Source organism: Suncus etruscus, chromosome 12 (assembly GCF_024139225.1).
Source record: "Suncus etruscus isolate mSunEtr1 chromosome 12, mSunEtr1.pri.cur, whole genome shotgun sequence".
NCBI lineage: Eukaryota > Metazoa > Chordata > Mammalia > Eulipotyphla > Soricidae > Suncus > Suncus etruscus.
The window spans coordinates 104,256,303-104,269,423 of NC_064859.1; the positions used below are offsets into that span (position 1 = coordinate 104,256,303).

The 13,121-nt window shown below is 58.6% G+C and overlaps 1 protein-coding gene across 1 annotated transcript in view; it reads left to right on the forward strand.

The window, feature by feature from the left end:
- Window positions 1–11,712, forward strand: part of CAMKMT (calmodulin-lysine N-methyltransferase) — a 157,261-nt gene extending 145,549 nt beyond the window's left edge. The window contains exons 9-12 of the mRNA XM_049784715.1: window positions 3,232–3,295; window positions 9,157–9,288; window positions 9,387–9,507; window positions 11,322–11,712. Of these exons, the coding sequence (XP_049640672.1) occupies window positions 3,232–3,295; window positions 9,157–9,288; window positions 9,387–9,507; window positions 11,322–11,533 (529 nt within the window). The 3' untranslated portion in view covers window positions 11,534–11,712. The remainder of the gene's footprint in view (window positions 1–3,231; window positions 3,296–9,156; window positions 9,289–9,386; window positions 9,508–11,321) is intronic.
- The last annotated feature ends 1,409 nt before the right edge of the window (window positions 11,713–13,121 follow it).

Here is a 13,121-nt window from a genome sequence, read left to right on the forward strand (position 1 = left end):
TCGAGTGTGGTGTGGGGAGGAAGAGGCTGTGACAGCAGAGGACAGTCGGCCGTGAGCAGCTGTGTGGGGATGGGTCTTGGTCCCGACACTGACCGTGGGCGCTGCCTGGCATTGACCTTGGGAGAAGGTGGTGCACCCGGCTGAGCTTCGAGGGAGCAGAGTGGCAGCAATCTGGGGACCCGGAGCCCTGTCAGGGAGGCGGAAGCTCTTTCATGCCCGGCCTTCCTGGCCAGGGATCAGCTCCACACCACAGCCTTTCTCTGCAGGTCATTCAGCCTCACACATGCAGTGAGTCATGCCAGGACATGGAGTCTCATGTATGTTCACACACAGTCACATGTACCTGTGAGTTCATCTCAGGATCATCATGGTTTTGTGTGGTGAGACTGCTGGGTGGAAGTGGTTTTTTTTTTGTTTTTGTTTTTGGGCCACACCCAGCGGTGCTGAGGGGTTCCTCCTGGCTGTCTGCTCAGAAATAGCTCCTGGCAGGCACGGGGGACCCTATGGGACACCGGGATTCGAACCAACCACCTTAGGTCTTGGATCGGCAGCTAGCAAGGCAAATACTGCTGTGCTATCTCTCCAGGCCCTGGAAGTGGTTCTTTTTTTTTTTTTTGGTTTTTGGGCCACACCCGTTTGACGCTCAGAGGTTACTCCTGGCTATGTGCTCAGAAATCGCCCCTGGCTTGGGGGGACCATATGGGACGCCGGGAGATCAAACCGCGGTCCGTTCCATGGTAGAGCTTACAAGGCAGACACCTTATCTCTAGCGCCACCTTCCCGGCCCTGGAAGTGGTTCTTGATGCTCCCCTCGCAGTGCTCCACTCAAGGGTTCCAATGCAGGGATATGTGGCTATGGTGGGCCAGTAGGATTTCCTCTCAGCACGGTGTGGAGCATAGCGGCACTCGCCAGCCCCACAGTGCCAACTCCTGCAGCCTCGGGCTGTGCCTCCAGGACCTTGTTGAGAATATCTCTGAGGAGATGCAGCTCTCCCTCTCTCTCTTTATCTCCCTCTTCCTCCCTCCGTCTCTCTCCTCTCCTCTCTCTCTCTCTCTCTCTCTCTCTCTCTCTCTCTCTCTCTCTCTCTCTCTCTCTCTCTCTCTCTCTTTCCCCCCCTAGATTGAGAGAGAAGCCCTGACTCCAGTGTGGGTGCCTGTGGCCTGGTGCCCTTTTGTGGCATTGTAGGTGTGTGTCGGCCCAGCCCTTTGTGCCCGTCGCTGTTCCACAGGTGGTGCCATGTGGCTCCTCCCGGAAGCTCCTTTGGCACCAGCCTTTGAGCTTCGTCCACAGGCTGCAGGGCCCACAGTGCCCAAGTCACCCTACACAGCAGCCCCCCAGACAGCCCAGGAACGTTCTGCCAGCCATTGGCTCTTCTGGGGTAAAGGCAGGTGTCGTCAGTGGTTCTGGGGGGCTGTGGAAGACAGACAAAAGACGGACGGGAAGACAGGAAGATAGACAGGAAGATGGACAAGAAGACAGATGGGAAGACATGAGAAGACAGACACGGTCCCCGAGGGAGCAGAGAGAGGCCCCCCCCCAGCAAGCACAGACACTCAGGCCATGCCCCCTCCGACTCTTCTCCAGACTCTGTCTCCCTCCAGGGAGGAAACATTCAGAGCCTTTTGCCATTTGCATAGACAAGTCTGCTCCCAGGGCCCAAGGTGTCCTGTTCCGACGGCTGAGCCCTGGGTGCCAGGATCTGCCCTTCAGCAGCAGAGGTGAACCCCCAGAAATGACGGGTGCCAAACCCAGATCTCCAGCAGCCACTTGGCAGACAGGAGATGGCTGCTCCTGCTCCTGCTGACCCTGGGGCTAGTCTGGATGGGCCTCCGTGTGGTGTAGGCTCAGTCTCCAGTGCTGGTGTGCGTGGCCTCACCCCGCCGTCCTGGTGTGTGGACATGGCCCCTTATGAGGTTCCTGCTGTGTGGACACAGCCCCCCTATGCGGTTGCCAGATCCGTGACTCTTGCAGAGCGGTGCCCAGGGCTCAGGAGATGGCATGTACCGACTGTGGGTAGAAGCACCCAGTGTGGGCTACACCACATGTGCATGTGGGCTGGGTACACACACAAGTGTGCTGTGTGTGTTAATGGCGCCCTAGACCCATGGGTGGGGCACATGCAACAGTGAAGGGAGGCTCCTAAGCATGATGGAGACTCACATGACAGGAGACTCCATGACGACAGTGCTCCCCCCCATTAATGGTCTCTCGCCCTGTTGGAGCTGCATATGTCCCATTGGGCTCACGGTGGGTGAGTCTCTGGTCGGAAGTCATTGCCCCTCACCACCTGGGAACTTGCTTCACGTGTGCGGTGTTGGGTGGGCCATGCACTTACTCCCCCAGAGCCCTGAAGAGCCCCGAGAACCCCTCCTGGAAGTTGCCTGGAGGCCACAGGGTGGGTCCTCCACTACCCGAGACACTGCCTTGGCCAGTTTGAGGCCAGTTCGGCCTTCCCACGTCCCTATAAAATCCCAGCTGTGTGACCCCATGGCACCCCACAACACACGTGAGGGGATCACTGTGCATGGCCCCACCAGCAAAATTGTTCCTGTTAGACCCAAGACAAAGTCTTGGGGGACCCAGGGGCAGACTGCGGGGCCACAGGTGTGGTTGAGAATAGATTCCTCAGGAGACCCCAGTGAGGGCAAAGAGCATTCAGACAGCAGGAGGGCACAAGCTTTGCACGTGGCAACCGGGTTCCATCCCCGGCATCTCATATGGGTTCCCTCCCAGAATCCCATATGGGTTTCCTCAGCACCGCCAGGAGTGAGCCCTGAAGTAGAGCCAGGAGTGATCCTTGAGTCCAAAACCAGGAGTGAACCCTGAGCCTGAGCTCAAAGTCAGGAGTCAGTCCTGAGCACTGCTGTGTGTGGCCCAAGCTCACCCCTCTCAAATTAAGATGACCCCTGTCCCAGGAGATCCTAAACCTGGTCTTGGTATTTGGAACCTTTGGTCCCCCTTGCCGAGGAGCGGCCACCCCCACACTGACGGCCATTCCCCTCCCCATGGGCCACACCTGTGTGGACACTAGCTGTCGATTCTGGGAGGCCAGTGGGCCCTGGACTCCCCTCCCCCCCGGCACTGGCCGCTGACAGGACCTGGGCCTCCATCAAGGCCACGAGGACCCCCAGAGGTTAAGCTGGTGTCTGAGAAACAGGCCTTCGAACAGCGCTGAGCTGCAGTCCCCGAGGTCTCTGCTATATCTCACTCTCTGCTCGCTCTTCTCACAGCCTGTTTCTGGACCAGTCCCGAGCCAGCCTGGTGGACGCCCTGTGGAGGCTGCTGCGGCCAGAGGTAGGTAGGGCTGCATGGGGTTGGCACGCTTCAGGCCATGTGGGGTCCTCCAGGGGAGGACGTGAGATGTGGGTCTTAGGTGGGCCAAGCCCCCATCCGCCAGCCCTCCCCATCTCTAAGGCGCCATCTCTGAGTGAGGTGGGCACAGGACGGAAGCCTCAGAGGCATCAGCCCTGGCTCCGGGCCAGACATGAGGCTGTGTGAGCACTGGAAACCAACCCCCCCCCCAGGCGGCATCCCATAGGATCCTTCATCTGAAGCGCCATCACTGGTTTTCCAAAAGTTTCCGTGTCTAGGAGAAAGGACGTTGAGCTGTTCTCAGCTTCGTGGGGGGCAGTTATCATAATGCGCACCTCGGACCATGCTGGAACTGAGCACGCCCCACATGGTTTTACCCACTTATTCCAAGAGTTGATTTCAGAGCTCGCATCTGGGTTTGTTTCTTTTTCTGGGGGGCTGCTCGGAGCTGGAGGCAGAGTTGTGTAGACTCAGGAATCAGCCAAAAGCACTTGCACAGAAAAACATTGGCCCCCTCTCAGCATCTGGTTGTACCATGAGATTTACGCAAAATTAGCCATATCACGGTGTTGGTGTGGCTGGCACAGCTGCCTGAGGGTCTGAGAGAGTGTCCCCCCCTCCCAGTGACCATCCTGGGCACTAGGTGGACCTTCCCAATCAGGCTGTGTGTGATCACTCGGGTCTGTGAGCAGCCACAGACCAGGTCACGGAGTGCCCCCAGACTCTGGGAGGACTTGGGTTCTGGACTGGGTTGGTCTGGTTTCGGACCATGGGTGGATGTTGGTTCTAGACTGGGTAGGGACTGGATTCGGAGTGGGTTCTAGACCAGGTGGATCTGGGTTCTAGACTGTGTGGGTATGTTGGTTCTGGTCTGATGGTGGACTGGGGTCGGACCATCGGTGGATGTCAGTTCTAGACCAGGGTGGGGCTGGGTTCCGAACTGGGGGTGGATGTGTTGGTTCTGGACTGGGCATGAGTCTGGGTTCCAGACCATTGATGGATCATGGGTAAGGTGTGTTGTTTCTGGACTTGGGTGTGGGTCTGGTTTCGGAACCGTGGATGGATCTGGGTTCTGGACTGTGGGTAGTGTGCTGGTTCTGAACTGGGGGTGGATCTGGGATCTGGACAGTGATTCAGCCCTGATTCTGGACTCTGGAGAGCCCTTGATGAAGCCCTCTGGAGTCAGTGAGGCTGGGGGATGGTCTGCCACAACCCCAGAGCTGGTGTGTGTGTGTGTGTGGGGGGGGGGGGTTGATGTGTGAACAAGGCCCTGGGCTCCTTGATGAGCTGTCGAGAGGCTCTGGGTGATGGTTCTGGAAGATCTGGTCTGGCTGTGACAGAAAGGCCCAGGAGAGCTAGCAGGAGTGAGTCTGGTCCAGTCTGCAGCCTGAGCCTCGGGCACAAGCTCTTCACAGTGGGTGGTGTGACCGGGTGCTATGTGTGGGTCTCCTGGGCCCTCCCTGTGTTGGAGGACACAGAGGAGCCCAGAGAGGTCCTGCGCAGGCGAGGAGGGGCAAGTGCTTTGGGGAGCACGGGGAGTTATGCCTTTCCGGGGCTGCGGGTTTCCAGGGGCTCAGCCGAGGTGAGTGTCCCCAGTTTCTTCTGAGGGAGATGCAGCATTGGCACAAGAGCAGGGGGCTAGACGGGGAGCGTGCTCGGGGTTTTGGTGAGTGTGGCCAGAGTGAGCCAGAAAGCAAGGATGGCTGTGCTCCTGTGTGAGTTGTGAGGACACGTGTGTGTGTGTGTGGACCTTGTGAGGGCATGTGAGCATGTGCATGGAGTTGTGTGCCAGAGCATGTACATGAAGCATTATGTGAGTTCATGCTAGCTTACGCATGGGTACTGGGCATGAGTGTAGGGCACGCAAGGACATGAGTATTAACGCAAGTACACGTATGAACACAAATGTGCCTGTGGTGTCCCATGTAATGCCATGTGCGCGTTGCAGGGTGTGTGGAGCATGGAACACACCTGTGAAGCTGTGTGAGCATATGCCTGGAGTATTATGTGAGAGAGCATGTGTGTGTGTGCACGAAGCATGTCTGAGCACAGGAGCATAAAGCATGCATGTGAGTTTGTGAGTGTGCAAGGAGTGTGTGTGTAAGAGCATGTAAGCGTGCACAGTCCATGTATCATGTGAACGTGTGTGGATCATATGTGAGAGTGGGTGGGCCTGTGCATAGTTCGTGTGTGACATCGTGCAAACATAGACGAAGCGTTGTGTGAGAGCAGGTGAGTGTGCACGGAGCATTGTGCGACCATGACACACCTATGAGCAGGGTGCAGATGTGCGAGTGTGGCCTCGGGTGGACATGGGCTCAGTGAGGGCTGAGGAGGGGAGAGAGTGCATGTGGTGGAAGCGTGGGGGTAGTGTCTGTATGTGTCAGGTGTCACTGTGGTTGGAGTGTGTATGTATGCATGTGTGTACAGGGGGCAGGCTTACGTGTGCCAAGCCAACACCAGGGACAAATGGACAGTCCCCCATCTGTTCAGCAGGTGAAAACCAAGCCACAGAGTCTCGGAGACCAGGACCAGGGAGGCCCTGAGACATGGAGCGACGGGGGTTGTGGGGAACTCGGTGGAGCACAAGAGCCATTGCGGGTGCCTTGTGCCAAGTGGGTACCTCCTGGTGTTCCCCGGGTGTGGCCTTCACTGGCAGAGCTGCAGTGCCTCCTCTGCACGTGGGAGCTTCCCTCCCTCTGGAGAAGGAGAAGGGATGCCCTCAGGTCCCCACTTGCCCTCACACACCTCCGTCCGCTGAGCGTCTCCTGATTTCCACGAGTGGGAGATGCATGCCAGGAAGCCGTGCTTGGGTGTCTGGAAGCAGGGTACGAACACCCTGAGCTGTGTGCTGGCTTCTCCTGGTCACAGGTGCCGCCTTCAGTGTGGTGCACAAGGCTGTGTTCTGGGGGCGAGGGGGTACACTCAGGACACACTCAGCTCCCCTGATGTCACTGTGTGTGGTCACTGAGGTGAGGAGGAACTTGAAAGACTTGCTGCTGAGTAATCAGGCCGAAGTGCCATTGCCTGGGTAACAACCCACAGTCCCCCCAGGCACCCCCTAGCACCCAGGATCTGAGATGTTTCCCTTTCCAAGACCAGCTCTCCTTGGGCCCATCGTGCCCGGACTCATTCTTTCCACCAGCTCCAGTCAGTCGCTCTGTGCTGTCAGTGAGGCCTGGAGAAAGGGTGAGCAGAGGCAGATTGAGTGGATGGAGGGGGTGGGAAGCAAATCCGGGGTGTCCATGGCTCCATGGGGCCCACTCTTCTGCTCCCACCAAGCCAGAGGGGGATCTGGGCCACCCTGGGTCTTATGACCCAGCCCCTGCCTTGAGGTATCAAGTCTCGGTGGCCCACCCCAGACCAGCTGGCACGGCCCCAGCCAGACACTGACCCTGCAGGAATGTGACCTGCAGGTCACCCTGCAGATGCCAACTTCCAGCTCTGCTGCAGTGTTCGTGCACCTAGTTTTACATCCTCATGAGCGTGTGCTGATTTTGAAGGGCACCTGCCGTGGCTGTCATGGAAGACAGGACAGCTGTGAGTGTGGTGGCCAGTGGCGGACCAGATGCCTGAGCCTGTCTGGCTGTCCCTTTCCTGTCCCCGACTCACCTTGCTCTGCTGGAGCAGGAGGAGAGAGGGTCTGCAGCCTGGAGCTCCATTTGGGCTGGGGACTTTCTCCCCGATGTCCACGTACTCTGTTCCATTTACTTGCCCCGTCAGCCCTTCCTGCCCAATATTCCTCCTCCACCGAATCTCCCTGCCGTGGGCCACTCACCTGTGAGGAGCGGAGCTGGCCACACCGGGCTACACCAAAAACTATTGACGGGACGGACGCAGGGAAGTCCCAGCACATCGTTCAGCAGCACCCTCAGCACCGTAGTTATCACCGTTACCATTATGGTGTCATCATTGTTAGCACCTTCAGTCTCATCACCCTCATCACTCTACCGCCATCACCACTCAACATCACGGTCAACACTGTCCTCACCACCGCCATCAATTCAATTTTGCTCTTACCACCGTCATCCTCACCATGCCGATACCATTAGTCTCACCCTCACCCGGCTCTCAGGGGTTCCTCCTGGTTCTACGCTCAGAAACTGCTCCTGGCAGGCTCGGGGGACCACATGGACCGGATTCAAACCACCGTCCTTTGCAAGCAAGGCCAACACCTCACCTCCATACTGTCTCTCCAGCCCCGTCACCCTCACTCTTATGAGACTCTCAGAGACTCTTACGGCCTGTGGTCAGCCATCACAGGCTACTGTCCCTTTAAGGACTCAGACGGCCACAGGAGGATGTTGTTGGTAGGGGGGTGGTGAGGTCTTACTCGACTCCCACAGCCCCTATGGTCTGGAGGGTCTGAAGGTTGCAGGGCGAGGGCGGAGAGATTCCCAAGGCAGTCGGATGAAGTGCCAGGAGTCAGCCAGCTTTAGTTCACAGTCCCTACCGCCGTGCACATCTCCTCACATGGCCTCCATACGAAGCCCTTTCCTGGCAGCTACTTCTCCACTCCTGCTGGGCTCTCCCGGCCTCTGTCTCCCTTTCAGCTGCTTTGACCAGGATGTCACTGCTGCTGCTTCCCCGATGATACTGAATTGCTGATGCTGTCTCTCTGATGATGACGGCTCTCTCTAGCTTCTCTCTCTAACTCTCCTTATCCCCTCTCTCCCCCCCTGCAGACTCTCCGCCCGCCCATTGCAGGTGTGGGCAGTTCTGAATTCAAGCGGGATAGATGAGTTGGAGGGGACACCCACAGGAGGGCAGTTGGCCCAAGGGGTATATAAAGTTAGGATGATGGGAGCCGGAGAGATAGCACAGCAGTGGGGTGTTTGCCTTGCATGCAGCCAATCCGGGAGGGACCCGGGTTTGATTTCCGGCATCCCATGTGGTCCCTCAGCCAGCCATGGGCGATTTCTGAGTACAGAGCGAGGAGTGACCCCTTAGTGCTGCCAGGTGTGGTACCAAAAGTAATCAATTAATAAAGTTTAAAAAAATAAAGTTGTGGTGAGGTGCTAGGGACCCCCTGCTGGATAGTCCCCGCTGAATTGCCGGAGAAACTGCTAGACTCTCTGCTCCTGCTTCGTCTTGCTGCCTTTCCTATGGTTGCCCTTTCCCCGGGTGACTTCTTGCCCTGGTCCCAACCTTGGCTGGCTCTCTCGCTTTCTCCCTCTCTCCCTCGCTCTCTCCCTCTCCCCCCCCTCTCTCTCCCCCCCCCCCCCCCCCCCGCTGCTGGCTAGCATGACTCAGGGCAGCAGGACCAACCCCAGACCCCCCCCCCCAGCCTGTCACAGGGGGCAAAGCCCAGCAAGCATTTGGGAGGTGTTGGAAGAAGAAAGTTGCCTCTGTTACCTCAATGCCGACCAAACCTGTGGAGCTAGGGGGTGACCCGGAGCACCCCCCATAACCAGCTCTGCCCATCCAGGAGGGCGCGTGGCTTCATGGTTGGCAAGAGGGTGGGTACTCGTGCCTGGGTCTCCTGTGGCCCATGTCCCCTACCCCATGGGGCTGTGTTGTCTCCTAGCGCCCCCCTTTCTCCGGGACAGTGACTGGGTCTTGGGGCCGTGCTCTACTTCCTGCAGATTCTGGGGCAGGGGAGCCCCCACAGGGTGCAGGAGCACGGGAACTGTGGCAGTCACCCACCAGCTCTGTGGGCTGTTTCGGGGAGCCCAGCTGGGGGTATATTTACTCCTTGCAGGCAGTGTTGGGAGGGTTGCGGTGGTGCATGTTTCCTTGGAACACGGTTGTTCTGTCCGATGTCTGGATGCTATGGGGGTTTGGGAGGTCTCCCAAACATGGGGTCTGCGCTTTCAACCGCTCCATTTCCCTCTGCCTCCCAGGGACGAGCCCTGGTGTGCGCCCCACGCCGGGGGCAGACACTGGACCAGTTCTGCCACCTGTCTGACCGAGCCGGCTTCTCGCTGCAGTGCCACCAAGACTACGACGCACACGTCTCACGCCTGCATGCCAAGGTCAGTCTCCTTCCCAGCGCCAGTAACGCTAATCCTTGCCTTGTCTCCCCAAGATCGCCGTCTTTACAGCAGGGAGCGGCCTCGTGGGATGAATGCAGCCCTCAGGTGCGCAGCATCACGGAAACCACCTGCCCCCTTCGTGCCTCTCCCCGAACCCGTTAATCTTGCCCTTCAGAACAGCCTCACGTGCCCGCATGCAGGGCAGCAGCGGAGGGGACGGTAAACACACGTTTCTGTTTTAATGAAAAACCTTTGGCTTTGAAGTAGGTGAACTGCCCAGCCGCTGGGAGATAACTACAAGGTGAGTCTAATTGTCTCCTCCGACTGTCAGTCTTTATCTCTGCTGGTTCCGTGGCGGGGTCACCTGGCGGCTGGGAACGGCTAAATCCCGAGCAGAATCACGCGGTGAGGGGTGACGTGTCAGATCGGGGCGCTACAAGATTCAGGTCAGAAGCACTTAGCCGAGAGTGATTTGTAAGCTTGCTTACATAAAGCCATGTTATCGCATCTATTATTCACGGGGAGGGACGGCAGACGGCCGAGATCCTCGCACAAAGACGCGTCCCAGGCTCACTGCGTTCACAGGCTGTGCTGGGGAGGCACGGGGGGGGGTACCCCAGCCCAGGCCGGCCGGCCCTTCCCCGCCCACCACGAGGGCTGCACTGAATTCTGGGAAATGGTACCCACCTCGACCCCCCAGGGAAAGGGCTGCTTCTCTGCCCTGGAGACCCCCCCCCCATCCCCAGGAGGGCTGGAGGTCACTGTGGCTCCATGTAAGTCCCCTACAACAAGCAGGGCTTGGGGTCTCCTGGACTGGCCTCTGGCCTCAGGGTGGTCTGCACACAGGGACCCTCAGAAGTTCTGGACCCACATTCTGGACCCCAGCTATGAGGTCTGATGAGTGTCCCCCAGCCCAAGTCAGGGGCTGGCCCATATCCAACATGGACACAGCGGCCTCGAGGCCTCTCTGCCTGAGACACCTGTGTGTGAGTCAGGAGCCAGGACCCACTTGGGCTGTCACACCCGCTGCACAGACAGGTCCCTGTCCACCCGAGAGAACTGGGGGCAGACCAGAGGTGCCATTCCCAGGACACAGCAGGGCACTTAACTGACGGATGCCCCATGGGGCTCCGCGGCGGCTATGCCCACATCCCGGCCCGGCCCTGAGTGACCATGTCACCCCTGGCCCCTGCACGAGCTAGCCTAGCTGCAGGCTGCGTGGCGTGATAATGCGTCTGCCTGGCCTAATCTTGTTACGAAAGCTGGAGAGTCATGAATTTTAATCCGATCCATCCGCGCCCGCCCGGCACTCGTTCTCCTGCCTGTCCTCCCGCCTCTGCCTCTGCCCGGGGGAATGAGCCTGGCTCAGTGGGCGGTGGGCAGGTAAGGAGCCCGGGACCGAGGCAGCCACCCATGACGCTGATTAACGCATCGGACGCAGGGCTCCTCTCCGGTCCTCGCCGCTCATTGTCCGCTGGAAATTGCATTTCCGGGAAAGAGCACCCATGCCCTGCGCCCACTCTGTGCCCGCCCCGTGCCTGGTTCCTGCTGCTCCCGCCTTCTCTGTGCCCACTCTCTTCGCCTGTCCCTGAGTCTGCTGAAACACCCCCATGTGGCCCCACGTGGTGACCCACTTCCCAAAGTGGAAGGAAGGGGACAGGCTGTTTCCAGCAGGGACAAGGTGTGGGGGAGGGCTCCCGGAAACCAGTGCCCCCACCCTTGTGGGAATGTCCCAAGGGGGTGACCTGTTTCCTCGTTTCCTGTTTCCTTTTTTTCCCTTTTATTTCTTTGGGTTGAGTTGTTTGTTTTCGGGCGTACAGGGGTTACTCTAGGCTTTGCCCTCAGGAATCACTTCTAGTGGTGCTCAGAGGGCTAAGTAGGATGCTGGAGCTCGAACCCGGGTCAGCCACCTGCGAGGCTGGCGCCCTCCCCGCTATGCCATGGCTCCAGCCCCTGGGTTGCTTTTCCCACCAGGGTTGTGTCCTGGGCCCACGAGCAGGGCTGGTTTCCTCACGTGTCCCTGTTGTCTGCAGCTAAAGGAAGAGCAGCCGGATGTCTACGACGAGGACCTCCACTACCCGCTCCTCCTCAGCCTGACCAAGAGAAGCCCAGGACCCGACTGAACCCGGACACCGGTGGGGACGGGAACTGCTGCCTGGCGCTGGCTTCTCCGTGCCCCAGCCTCCGTGTGCCCCAAGGGGAAGGCCCGGGCAGCTCCACGTATCCATGTTGGGGGCTGGACTGAGGGCAGTGCCCGCTCCCCTTCCCAGCCTCATCTTTGCTTTGCTGTGGTGGAGCCTATTGCCTCTCCACAGAAACACTCCCTCCTGGGTAGGCAAGCAGTAAAGAAAGCTCTTCCTACTCCCTGGAGAATGCCAATGCTGCTCTTCTTCCTCCTCCTCCTCCTCCTTATCCTCCTCCTCCTCTTCTTTCTCCGCCTCTCCTGTTCTCCTGTCCTTTCTACTCCTCCTCCTCCACTTCTTCCTCCTCCCCTCCTCTTCTTCCTCCTCCTTCCTATTCCTTCTCCTCCTCCTCTTCCTCCTCCTCCTCCCCCACTCGCCTTTCACCAGCTGGGCCGCCCAGCCTCCTACATGCACTGACCGTCTGTCCCATCCATCCTGGACACAATGGTGGCTGCCCTCAGCCCCTCCTCCCCAATTATGTGCGATTAGTCTCGGTGCGTGGTGTCAAGGAGTGGAAGCGTGTGTGGTGCTTATTATCTGTTTAGGGGCTCTGGGAGGGCCAAGGAACCCGTGGGAGCTCCGCCGATCTCCCCCGGCGCACATCCGGTCTCGCAGTCACTTCCAGGGAGAGGCAGGAAGGACCCAGCATGAGCACCGAGGGGGCAGGCCTGGCCACAAGCAGAGGGACCAGGGATGGCATCGACCCAGGAGGGGCCTCGGCTCTGTCCTGTCTGAGCCGCCTCTGCTGCCGCCGGGATCACGGCTCAGCGGGTGGCAGATCTGGGCTGTGAGTGTGAGGCACCCATGGGCATAGCAGGCCTCTGAGGAGAAAGCCACAGGGGAAGGGGTGGCTCTGACAGCCACAGCACACCTACCCTGGGGGCGCCTGGACCAGGGGTTTAGGGAGTGGTCACACTGCAGTCCCTCACATTACACGTCTCTTCCTCAAGGAAACTCGGAGAGCAGTGCCCAGTGCTGGGTCATGTCACACAATGACGGTGATTTGTCGCTCTTTGGGTGGACAATGTGGCTGTTCTCGGGCCAACGAGGGCCTCGCGCAGACCAGCCACTGTGCTGAGGCTTCGCGCCGCACTGGCAGCCCTGCATTTCTAGCTTACAAACTAGAACCTAGATCATGTCCACGGCTGGGGTGTAGACAGGTGGTGTAGATGGGTAGTATAGACGGTTTTGGGTGGTGTTTCCTTGCCCCCCCCAAATGAGCACCTAAGCTGGGAGACAAAGAGGCAGCTCTTGGCAGGGGCTATGCGAAGCCTGCAGGACTCAGGGCCAGCGCCGACTTCTCAGAAAGGGAAGCAGGAAGCCATGGCCCAGCCTAGAGCAGAACCACCTTGCGCTGCAGTGGGAACACCACAGTGGCTGGTGTAGGCCAATGTTTTTCTTTTTCTTTTCTTTCTTTGTTTTTTGTTTTTGGTTTTTGGTTTTTGGTTCACACCCGGCAGCGCTCAGGGGTTACTCCTGGCTCTACGCTCAGAAATCGCTCCTGGCAGGCTCGGGGGACCATATGGGATACTGGGATTCGATCCACCATCCTTCTGCATGCAAGGCAAACACCTTACCTCCATGCTATCTCTCCGGCTCGACCAGTGTTTTTCAACCTTTTTGTGTAAAGGCACACTTTTTTTTCTTTTT